This window comes from Hylobates moloch, unplaced genomic scaffold, assembly GCF_009828535.3.
Source record: "Hylobates moloch isolate HMO894 unplaced genomic scaffold, HMol_V3 SCAFFOLD_2, whole genome shotgun sequence".
Classification (NCBI taxonomy): Eukaryota; Metazoa; Chordata; class Mammalia; order Primates; family Hylobatidae; genus Hylobates; species Hylobates moloch.
This window is the reverse complement of record NW_026652277.1, coordinates 81,785,609-81,798,136: the sequence shown is the minus strand read 5'-3', so window position 1 is coordinate 81,798,136 and position 12,528 is coordinate 81,785,609. Positions and strand designations below refer to the sequence as shown.

General features: G+C 34.9%; 1 protein-coding gene and 1 pseudogene across 2 annotated transcripts in view; both read right to left on the bottom strand.

Moving 5' to 3' along the window:
• The window catches only part of IBTK (inhibitor of Bruton tyrosine kinase), a 78,371-nt gene that overhangs the window by 39,259 nt on the left and 26,584 nt on the right, over positions 1-12,528 (bottom strand). For both annotated transcript variants that reach the window (XM_032152525.2, XM_032152536.2), the window contains exons 9-16: positions 11,367-11,490; positions 8,750-8,927; positions 6,864-7,038; positions 5,041-5,643; positions 3,546-3,632; positions 2,328-2,410; positions 2,205-2,242; positions 1,648-1,744 (exon numbers count right to left, since the gene is read on the bottom strand). In XM_032152525.2, coding sequence (XP_032008416.1) covers positions 1,648-1,744; positions 2,205-2,242; positions 2,328-2,410; positions 3,546-3,632; positions 5,041-5,643; positions 6,864-7,038; positions 8,750-8,927; positions 11,367-11,490 — 1,385 coding nt within the window. The remainder of the gene's footprint in view (positions 1-1,647; positions 1,745-2,204; positions 2,243-2,327; positions 2,411-3,545; positions 3,633-5,040; positions 5,644-6,863; positions 7,039-8,749; positions 8,928-11,366; positions 11,491-12,528) is intronic.
• Positions 1,171-1,269, bottom strand: LOC116477334 (U6 spliceosomal RNA; annotated as a pseudogene).

The window sequence follows — 12,528 nt, the reverse complement described above, 5'->3', positions numbered from 1 at the left end:
TGTGCAGTTTGGCAGTTCCTAAAAAATTAAACAGATGACCCAGCATTTCCAGTTCTAGGTATACGCCCAAGAGAAATGAAAACATAGGCCCACGCAAAAACTTAGGCATGAATGTTCACAGCAACATGATTCCTAATAGACAAGAGGTAAAAACAACCCCAATATCCATCAACTGATGAATAAATGTGTTATATCCACATAATAAATATTATTTGACAATAAAAAAGAATGAAGTGTTGGTACCTGATACAACACGGATAAATTTTTAAAACATCGTACTTAAGTAAAATAAGTTAAATACAAAAGGTCACATGTTGTTTGATTGTATTTATATGAAATGTCCAGAAGAGGCAAATCCATAGAGACGGAAAACATAATAGGGGTTTTCCAGGGACTGGGGATGAGAGAGAGTGGGAAGTGTCTGCTAATGGGTACAAGGTATCTTTCTGGGGTGATGAAAATTTTCTAGAATTATACAGTGATGATAGTTGTACAAATTCATAAACATACTAAAAACTACTTATTGTATACTTTAAAAGTATAAGTTTTATCATGCAAATAATTTCTCGATTTTTAAAAAGAATGAAAGTAGAGAAAAACATACCATGTCTCAGTTATCTTACTCTCAAGTATACAGATCTTCAGAAATCTTGTCCTCAGTTAAACTCTATCTCCTTACAAGACTACCCAGATTTCCTAGGCAGACTCAGAGGCTAGCTTCTTAAAAATGCATCTGCTTTTTAGAGAATTATTCTGTTGGATTATATTTGTTTTCTTACACATTTGTCTTCTCCACTAGATTGAGTTTCTTGAATATAGAAAAAGGTCTATTCACTTTTTTTATCCCCAATATATAGCTGGGGTTAAAAACCTAACAGAATATGACAGAACATCCAGTACCATTCTAATGACTAAACATACCTTGTAACTAAAAGTTACTGTTTTGCCTAACAAAGTATATAAATGACCTCTCTTCATAAATTTTGGTACAATTTTTAATCTGTTTCTTTCAAGATGTGTAACCACGAAGCGGAAAAACAGGTAAGAAAGAACTTATTTAAGTATTTGTCAAAACTATCCCTGTTGTCAATTCATTCATCTCCATCATAGAAGTAGCTGGAAATTGAACTGCTGAATCTAATTTCAACCATTACCTACAATTCTTTTTTTTTTTTAATGAAACGCTTCACAAATTTGCGTGTCATCCTTGTACAGGGGCCATGTAATCTCTGTATCATTCCAGTTTTAGTATACTTGCTGCCAAAGCAAGCACTAATTCTCAAAGAGTTCATTTTCACATAGGTAATGAAAACCTTCTTTTTCTGCTCTTTTACTATTAGCAATCATCCCTATTGCTGATTCTAAATTAAGCCTTTATTGGCCAGGCACATTGGCTCATGCTATAATCCCAGCACTTTGGAAGGCCGAGGTGAATAATCCCTTGAGCCTAGGAGTTTGAGACCAGCCTGGGCAACATAATAAGACCCCGGTCTCCATAAATAATAAAAAATAAATTAAATATTTTAAAAATAAAATAAATTAAGCCTTTATTGATGGTTTTTTCTATTAGAAATTAAGATTCATGTTGATTTTACCATTATTCCATTATATCTGAAGTATCTACAACGTCCTAACTCTTATTAATACCTTTTATCACCACAGCTTCATCAGTATAGAGGTAGTCCAAAATAACTTTTAATATATCAGAATGTATTGGCATTTCCAGAGCTGCACAACTGGAAGCCTAAATAAAATAAGACAAAATAAAGTAAAATAATTCATTCTAAACAATAAAATATTACATTCTAATTTGGGTTATTGGTACAAAACACTCTGAACAGGAAATCACATCAAATGCAAAACATAAAATTTACAAAACACATGGCTAAAATAATATTAAATTTAATTTTAAAACATAACATGAAAAAGGAACAAAAAAATTCAGAAAACAAGAAACAAAATGGTGTTCCTAATACATTTCTAAATAATAACGAGGAAATTTTTATTTAAGTAGCTTTTTGGCAATAATTTTAAATTCTAAGTGTTGCTATTTTCCAGCAGCCTCAAGCATAAATAAAGTTTAATATAAATGAAAAACTGAGCTAAAATACCGAGTTCTGATTTTGAATTTCTTTACTACATACTTTCCACAAAATATAAAGAAACATAGTTACCAACCTAGGCGCTTTTTACTTAAATCTTACCTCAATCCATGAGCTACTCAGCATACTATGAAAATATTCTAAAAGAAAAAAAAGTTCAATGCAATAAGAATAGTGAAACAATACTACAGCAAATAAATTAGCAGCTTTAAAAAGTGCACCTACCAAGTCTAGCACAAAGAACACATTTATGACAAGGAAATTCCTTTCCATCCACTGATTTCATGGTCACGTCACACAGAAATGAACTGCAAGAAAATGTTTAATTGAAGCAAGAGCAATTTCTTTACATATTTAACAAAAAAGATTATAGGATTTGGCTTAACTTTCAATTTTCTCTTACAGGTGGCAGAGAATAAATAACTTGCAGGAATACATACAATAAAATACTTACCTTCTTCCACCACAGGGAAGATAAGGGCCTTAGAGTAAAGACAATATTTGAAAAGAGAGCCAAATACAAATATTCAAAAAGTACTTTTCTGATTTTCCTTTTTTTTTTATTTCAGACAAACTGTTAATACTAAGTGATATCATATTTAAGTCTCTGTAATTCACTTATTTGTAGTAGCTAATCCGGGCCAAGCACAGTTGAAACAACTCCACTGTTTATCCTTCTCCAGAACCTTTTCACTTACAGAGGAAGTATGAATAGCTAAAAACAAAACTTTTTTTTCTTTGAGACAGGGTCTCGTTCTGCCACCCAGGCTGGAGTGCAATGGTGCAATCTTGGCTCACTGCAACCTCCACCTCCCGAGTACAAGTGATTCTCCTGCCTCAGCCTCCCAAGTAGCTGGGATCACAGGCACCTGCCACTATGCCCAGCTAATTTTTGTACTTTCTTCGTAGAGACAGGATTTCACCATGTTAATCAGGCTGGTCTCAAACTCGACCTCAGGTGATCCACCCGCCTCGGCCCCCCAAAGTGCTGAGATTACACGCGTAAGCCACCACACCAGGCCCTAAAAACAAAACCTTTTAATAACATATTTAGAATAGTATATTTATTATTAAAATTTTTTTATACTAAAGGAAATAATCGTAACAATGATGAAGAGGTATAATTAATTGGTTTGGGGGCTAATAACATTTCCTAATTATAACAAGGCACAAAATTCAGGCAAGAAAAAATAAAAATTAAAAGTTCCACTCTCTATTAGAAAGTCATCGGAAAGAAAAAACTCCTTTGATGTCTTCAGCAGTTAATATCTTATCAATTTACTTCAACAGCTCCCCAACATTTCCAGAAATGCAGAATACTAGAAAAGGTAAGAGGGTATCTACCTATACGTTTTGCTTCATATGTGAGTAAGCAGAGATCTATTTCCACACTTCAGTGCCAAAATCTAGAGATGAAATGTTAATCTTCCTTTTCTTACTTACCATTTTTTCTGACTTAGCTTCAGTTTATTACCAGTGTTCTTGGCAATAACATTAATTTTTTCATTTTCAAATCTGACTCCATCTAACCTATCAAGGATAGATAAAAATTAACAATTGATATTCCCCTACAAAAATAAACATACAACAAAAAATCCAACAAATTAGCTTACATTTAAATATAATACTGTATCCTGGAAAAGTATCTCAACAAACTCCTACTCTGAGATAAAGAAATATCATGCTTTTTCTTCCATTTTAGTTAGAATTCAAAATAGATTAAATGTTACTGACAAAAGACAAAGCCATAGCGCAAAGTTTTTCCTTTTTTTTTTTTTTTTTTTGAGACAAAGTCTCGCTCTATCACCCAGGCTAGAGTGTGGTGGCATGATCTTAGTTCACTGCAAACTCCACCTCCCAGGTTCACGTGAATCTCCTGCCTCAGCCTCCCCAGTAACTGGGACTACAGGCATTCACCACCATGCCCGGCTAATTTTTGTAATTTTTTGTAGAGACAGGGTTTCACCATGTTGGCCAGGTTGGTCTCAAACTCCCGACCTCAGGTGATCTGCCCACCTCGGCCTCCCAAAGTGCTGGGATTACAGGCGTGAGCCACCGCGCCCGGCCCCTTCATTATTTTTAAACAGGAAACACGATACACAGCCCTTCTCTGTTCCCACCCTACAACCAAGGTTTAACTGCCACAAGCAACATAAATACCTTAAAAAAAGAAAGAATTTCAAATAATCTGATTCATAATATGATACTATGGTGTTAGGCAATTTACATATGACAAAACCATACCAACAATATGAGGTAAATATTATCTTTCCCATTTCTTATATTGAGAAACTGAGGTAAAAGAAAGAAAATTGTCCCAGCCAGGAATAGTAAAGCTAAGAGACATGTATGTCTTTCTAACTTGAAGGACCTTTCCAGCATACCACACTGCCTGCCACTCCAGATCCCTGTTACATACACAAACCAGAGTTCAAACCCACCAACAGCTTTCCCATCCATTAATGTAATCCAAGAAGTCCCAGAGATAGCTCTGCCCACAAATGGAGGAAAGACACATCCATGTACCTCCCCAAAAAAAGGATGGGTAGGGAGAAAGTGAGAGAGAGGAAGAGGAGGGGAAGGAGAAAGAGAAGGGGATGGAACAAGTGGGAGGAGACTTGGGGAGGGGAAAGAAAAGCAAAGCAAGGCAAAAAGGGTGGGGAATTTTTTTTTTTTTTTTTTTTTGAGATGGAGTCTCGCTCTGTCGCCCAGGCTGGAGTGCAGTGGCGCAATCTTGGCTCACTGCAAGCTCCGCCTCCCGGGTTCACGCCATTCTCCTGCCTCAGCCTCCTGAGTAGCTGGGACTACAGGCGCCCGCCACCACGCCCGGCTAATTTTTTGTATTTTTAGTAGAGATGGGGTTTCACCGTAAGGGTGGGAAATTTTTTAAAGGAGGACTGAATGAGGTACAGGAACAGATACAAAGGAGAAATCATACCTACTACTCAAATTACTGAAGCCAAATTTCTTTGCAACAGTTTGCAACATTCTTACAGGATCATCTTCCCTAATATTTTTTCCTTTTTTACAAGATTTAGGTTTGCTCTTCTGCCTCTCACTAACTGTTTGAGCTTGATTACTTTTGTAAACTTCAAATGCAGACTTCTGATTATCATCTTCATGGAAATTCACTTTATTCAAATGAGAATTCAGAGTTCCCTGATATTCTTCTGGGTTTTTGTTTAAGTGTATTCTTGGTTTGAAGCCATGAGTTAAAAAGTCACAAGTCTCTGTGTATATAAATTGTAAAAGGTATTCAAACATGTCAGGATGAACCTTCTCTACCACAAAGAGATGGCACCCTGCAGAATCTTCATCTTTCCGGTAAATATCTGTAAATTCTAAAGTATTACCATCTGAAAGAAACAATTTCCGAAAAAAATCAGAACGCACTGCCAAAATATATTTATGTGCAGGGAAGAGTCTATTGCCAACTTGAAATGTCACATCATGAATGCTGTCCATTTCATCTGTTTCGCTCAACAGTTTGCCAAACTCTTCAAAAAAGGATGAGGAGGACACAGCTGGAATTTCATAAAGGCTAGAAAGAAGACAAAAACAAATTATGCTTCAAAAAAATGAAGGAAATCCTTTTTCATACCTAGCCAATTTTCCTTTAAAATGCAATTTTTTAAACAGTATTTAGAAAATTTTAAATTTGGCATTTCCTAAAATACAGGAATATTGCACAAAGTCCTAGATGCTGTATCATCCTTTAATTTTTTTCTATTCCTTTTTATATTTATATTCTATTCTTTTCTCAATTAAAATGGTAAGAACTAAGTTGTCCGTATTCCTGGTTCTTACAGTACTGTGGGAACGCAATTATACCTTCCCAACCAACATTTCACCCTTCTCAGTAGGAAGACCAACCCTCCTGTGGTTTGCCTTGGATTGACGAGATGAGACTTTCAAAGTTAAAACTGGGGCAGGCCTGGGCAAACCAGGATAAATGATGAACCTACTTGCAGAATTTCCTCCCACTTCAACGGTACCCTTGATGTTTATCTTAATCTGATACCTCTCTGCTGTGACTTAGGAGATTTGCATTGGGATTTACAGATGGTGCCACAACACTTATTTTGCCAATTCTCATCATATTCAAGGGTCAGAAATCTTTGCAAACTGCCTAAGAAATATTTATAATACATTTTTCAGAATCTGAGAACCTAGGGTACATCATAAAGTATGAAAGACAAATAAGGCAGGGCGCAGTGGCTCATGCCTGTAATCCTAGCACTTTGGGAGGCTGAGGCTGGCGGATCACCTGAGGTCAGGTGGTCAAGACCAGCCTGGCCAACAGGGCAAAACCCCATCTCTACTAAAAATACAAAAGTTAGCTGGGTGTAGTGGCAGGCACCTGTAATCCCAGCTACTTAGGAGGCTGAGGCAAGAGAATCGCTTCAATCTGGGAGGTGGAGGTTAGAGTGAGCCGAGATTTTGCCACTTAGCCTGGGCAATAGAGCAAGACTCCGTCTCAAAAAAAAAAAAAAAAAAGAAAGACAAATAAACTTTGTGAATGCATGTATAGATATTTTCAATATTTTCAATAAATGTCAGTTTACAAACCAAAGGAAACATTCATCACTCCAAGTATAACAAATTCTACCTCTGGATTATCCTGTAAACATGATTATGTCTAAGGTCTCTATAGGTCTTGACAACAGCTCTTCAATTAAATTTGCACCAGCAGCTACTGAAAACAAGAAAATTCAGTGATTGTTCCTTCTAAAAAATGAAATTTAATATACACAAGTATACCTTGTTTTAGGATCTGACTGCAGGATTGCAAAGTTGCATCCACTTGGATCTGTGCTGACACTAACAGCTCTATGTGCAAAGGTAAGTTTCTCAAGTCGAATTCTTTCATACACACTATTTATATCAGAGACATAAGACACATCTGATGAGGAATTGTGAAGGTTTGATAAAATCTCTGTTAAAAAAAAATAAACTACCATTAATCAAAGCTTCACTGAAACTACTAAAATGATTGAGAAGTAAATGGAATAGAAAAGGAGTTAGAAAAATATGGAAATCTCTTTCACACATATTCAGTGTTTTTGAAGAACTACATCCTCTCTTCAACACATTTTGCACTGAATATATTGGCTGTATTATACAGGAAATTTTTGATGGATGGATTCTGAATTATCCATGATTCCATCTCTTTCAACAAACACATCCTACATACTGCAACCAAAGTTACCTTTCTAAAAAGCAAATCTAGTGTCATACTAGCTTTTAAAACACTTCAACTTATACTTCCTGCTGCCCAAAGGGAAAAAAAATTCTTCAACTTGGATTAAAAATACATAAATCTAGTGTCTTCATAATCTGCTTGTTTATTTGCTTCCTCCCTTTCTCTTCCCCCTTTCTTGCACGTATTCAGAAAATATGTGAGTAACCAAACTGGGCTACTATGATATCATCAGTCTGGTGATATAGTAGTGAAGAAGACAGACATGTTCCTGCTCTCATCGAGTACACAATCTAGCAGGGAAGACAGACACTACACAAATGATTATATCACTACAAGTAAAATCAAGGCTATGAAGGCAAAGGATATAGTGCTTCCACAAAGATATGAAATTTACATGAATGAAATGACTCTGGCTGTAGTGTGAAGAACGTTTAAGGTAAACAAAGAATAGATATAAAGAGGCCATTTAAGGAATTACTGTAAATCCAGGAAAAGAATTAAAAGATGATATAGACTAGGTTGTAGCAATGAATCTGGAAAAAAGTGGAAAGATATAAGAAACATTTGAGAAAGAGAACAAAACTTGATGACTGATTAATTCTAGTGTAAGGGAATCTGAGTGTTAAAGATAATAATTTACTGAAATAGAAAACACTGAGAAGCAGAAGTTGGAGCATGAAATCATGAATTCAGTTTCAGATCACTAAATATGACTAAGACACACTTCTAAAGACTTCCATAAGTTGAACCTATGTTCTAGTTACTCTCACAAATTAACTCTATTTTAGTCTTATGGGGCTTTACTAATCTTCCTCTGACACTCAGTCATTCCGATTTCTATGCTCTCAAGAAACTTATTATGTGTATATTAACATTAGTCTCAGTGAACTGCAAATATTTACATACATGTCTATTGCCCCTACAAGCCTATGAGTGCCTCAATATAGAGGCCCATTTTATATATTTTTGCATCTTTAAAACTTTCCCCTATATCTGGCACATAGTAAATATATATTAAATGTTTACAGACTTGAATAGTCTATAAAGAAAGAAAAGAAATACAACTAAATCATTAAATTTTACAAAAGTCATTTATCTGTGGCTTTATGATTTTGAAGAATACGTTTATAATTTTCTGAGTAATTATAAACATTCTTGATTTTGTTCTGGCACACAATAACTGAGTTATTCATACAACAGGTGATTTAATGAGTGACTACAATGTGCCAGGAAATATGCCAAAGGCTAAGGATATAGAAGAATATTCATGGCTCTTGTCATCACTAACCTTATACTCTAATAGGAAACAGGCATTAAAAAGCTAATCACAAAGATAAATACATAAAGGTAAAACCTAATAACACTTGTCAATTGAACCTAATACTTGTCAAATTAAAGGATAATTGAAAGGTATTTTTACGTATCGTTCAATATATGAACTGACCTTTCTTTTCAGAACTCTTTCTTTTTTCTTCAAACCATCTCCCTCTAAATCCTTCTCCATCTTGCGTAACAAATAGAATTTCATTTCTATTTAAAGCAATATCAGAAATGAAGACCTGACGTGGATAGGCCCATCGACACTGCTTCAGAGAACTGTTGACTGATCTCCAGCAAAACACCTAAAACAAAACCAAATCACATTGAAATATAAAGCAAGTAGCATTTGAACAACCAAAACCTTAAATCAAGATATCAAGAGACAATGCTGTTAAAATAAAAGCTCTCATTAGTACGTTTCAATGTTCACTCTTCCACAGAAAAAGATAGATACTATAATAAAAATCAAGATGATTTTAAAGAAATACCTTTCAGAAAAGTATATTAAGCAAGCCTGAAGCATTAGAAATTATTTCAAAGGCACTCCTCTTAAGAAGTAGCAATTTCCAGTATTACCTGTCTGGGGCAAACAGATCTGCTACAATGCTAAAGAAAAAGAAAATCTTAAAGCTACAACTTACAAGTCAGGCTTCTTTATATCTCTTTACAAGAAGAATGATCCCCCTATGAAAATCCAAACTTTACTCTCAAGAAAAAAGTAAATGTATGCATAACTCAATTATATAACTAAAACAAAATCTTAGAAAAGTCATTATAGTATTCAATGGTTGTAAATGGTTCTGCAAACCTCAGAGTCCCTGAAAAGTAGCTCCAGGGGACTTGCCAAGGGATGGAGAATGATGAGAGATGGGGTGTTAGGCTTCCCAATCCATAGCAGCAATTGTTTTATCTGTTTCATATACTGGTATTCCAAGCACAATTTCATTTGAAAAATTAGAACTGCTGATTTTTAAAAGTCCAATTCCCTCATAATCAAGTTAAGAAAACTAGAACACAAAATGGTTATCTGACAAGATCGCTAAAAAGTTATTCACACAAAAAGACTATAGTGATTGAGACTGATGCTTTCAGAGCTTGGTTTTCTTAATGAGACTCTATTTTGCAGGAAGTAAATATCCAGAAGTATAAGCTATATCCATTTTAATGTAAGTGATACACATCCCAAAATCAAATATGTTTTTATACTCAACTCTTTTGTGTAACCCCATTTGTTTCCTTCCACTAGTACAAACTGGAGCTCTAATTCTTTTTTTTTTTTCCTTCAACTTTTAAGTTCAAGGGTACATGTGCAGGATGTGTAGGTTTGTTACACAGGTAAACGTGTGCCATGGTGGTTTGCTGCACAGAGCATCACATCACCCAAGTATTACGCCCACCATCCAACAGCTATTCTTCCTGATGTAGAGCTCTAATATTTAAACCTAGTTACTACTATTAAAATCATCTTCATTCTCCATCCCTAAAATGTATGCCTATAATGACCCAGTAGGTGGAGTTTTATGATTAATTCCTCAATTTCTAAAATGTCAAACTTTACAGCATATTATAAACCTTGGAAAACACTATTTTAATTTTATAAGTAAAACCAGAAAGTTATCTGTGTTTTTCTACCCATACTGTGTGTTTTTCAGTATCATTAGTGTATGATATATACTTCTGAATATAATTTTTAAAATCTAAATATATTATTTAGAGATGGCTCCCACCCTCCCACCCTTCAAAAAAAATTTAGAGATGTATTTTATATAATATATAAATACATTAATTGAAGCATATATTTCAGAAAATTTTTTTAAATATTTTAAATTAATAATTTTATTAGAGAAATGTACTGATATGTTTGCATAAGGAACTAAAATTAGAACTTTTTATTTAAGAGATATGAAATTCCTTACACACTAGTGATCCGGAAATCTTTCATATATAATGTAGATAGTTATAATGTATACATATATTATAATGCATACATTTGTATAAAACTAAATATGGAAAAAAATTTCCAACTATGCACCAAATTTATCATATTGCCTGATCTTTACTTTTTTAATAGTTACATGAGGCCAGGCGCAGTGGCTCACGCCTGTAATCCTAGTACTTTGTAGGGCTGAGGAGGGCAGATCACTTGAGGCCAGGAGTTTGAGAACAGCCTGGCTAACATGGCGAAACCCCGTCTCTACTAAAAACACAAAAATAAGCCAGGCATAGTGGCACATGCTTGTAATCCCTGCTACTCAGGAGGCTGAGACATGAGAATTGCCTGAACCCAGGAGGTGAAGGTTGCAATGAGCCGAGATCACGACACTGCACTCTAGCCTGGCCAATAGAGCGAGACTGTCTCAAAAAAATAAATAAATAAAATTATAGTTACATTACGTATCTTATATTTATGCAATTCAGTGTCATTTATCAGTATTCAGTGTATATACCAAATAACATCAAAATCTCTTTTCATTTTAAGCACAATAAAATTTTTGATTACAGTTTAACAAATCAGTAATTGTGCAACATTAGATTAAATGTTGTCTGTCATACTTTCTCTAAATGCCACCTCCATACTAGTTAGTAATGGATGCCTAAAACATACTTATTTTGGCACCCAATACTAATCGTCAAAGTCAACAGGAATTGTCCCTAACATAGCAATACATTTTCATGTTACCAGGTCTGCTATAGCTATCAACTGAGAGTAAGATTACACTTTTACATAAATATATACTTACCCTTCCAGCTCCATCCATTGCAAGAATGCAAATTTTTTGACCCCCATTTTCTTTCAAATGTTCAGGATCAACTTTGTATTCCATATGACCCCCAGACACAAGAACTTTTTTCAAGTTCAATTGTCTAGATGAAAAAAAAAAAAATCCTGGATTAATACGTTCTCTAAAATGCACATGCCTAAACTTCAAAGAAGTTAGTATTCAAACAACAATCTATAGGCAATTATTGTGAAAGGTGAAGTAAAATGATTTGGTCTTTGGTATCTCTAGTCTTCCATTCTGTAAATTTCCCCTACAAGGGGGCTGTTCCTTTCTATGTCAAGTCTTTTTCTCTTAAATGCCTTTACCCACACAAACACACACACTAAATGCCTGAAGTTCCACCTGCTAATTCAAACATTCACTCTGGAGTTTAAATAACTGGTATGGGCTGGGTGCAGTGGCTCACGCCTGTAATCCCAGCACTTTGGGAGGCCAAGGCCGGTGGATCATTTGAGGCCAGAAGTTCGAGACCAGCCTGGCCAAAATAGCGAAACCCTAGCTCTACTAAGACAAATATCAGCCGGGCATGGTGATGTGCGCCTGTAGTCCCAGCTACTCGGGAGGGTGAGGCAGAAAAATCACTTGAACCTAGGAGGCAGAGGTTGCAGTGAGCAGAGATCGCACCAGTGTACCCCAGCCTGGGTGACAGAGAGAGACTCTGTCTTAAAAAAGTAAATAAACAATAAATAAATAACTGGTATGGCTATAAAATCCTAAGTGCATCTCTATTTTAACAGAAAAGACAAATCTTAAACCTCAAAATTAAATAGAAATGCTTAATTTCAAAAATGGCTAATCCTAAACAGATATTGCTACCATGAAAATCATCTGTACTGCTATTCAAAACTCACTTATTAGCTACACATTTCATTATATCTGCACATTTGATGTGCACAGCATTATGTGAAATCTGCCTGCTGCTACTCCAATGACTGTCCTCCCTTTTAAATTAAAGGAAAAAAATATTTTCAAAATTACCATATTGTATAACTTAATCTGTAACAAAATAATTTCCTTAATGTAAACTTGGATATAACATATTTATGTGATTTAATGTTATATAGGCAAGTTTTATAAATGTTAACTAAAAATACAACTTAACATCTTACATATCACCTCA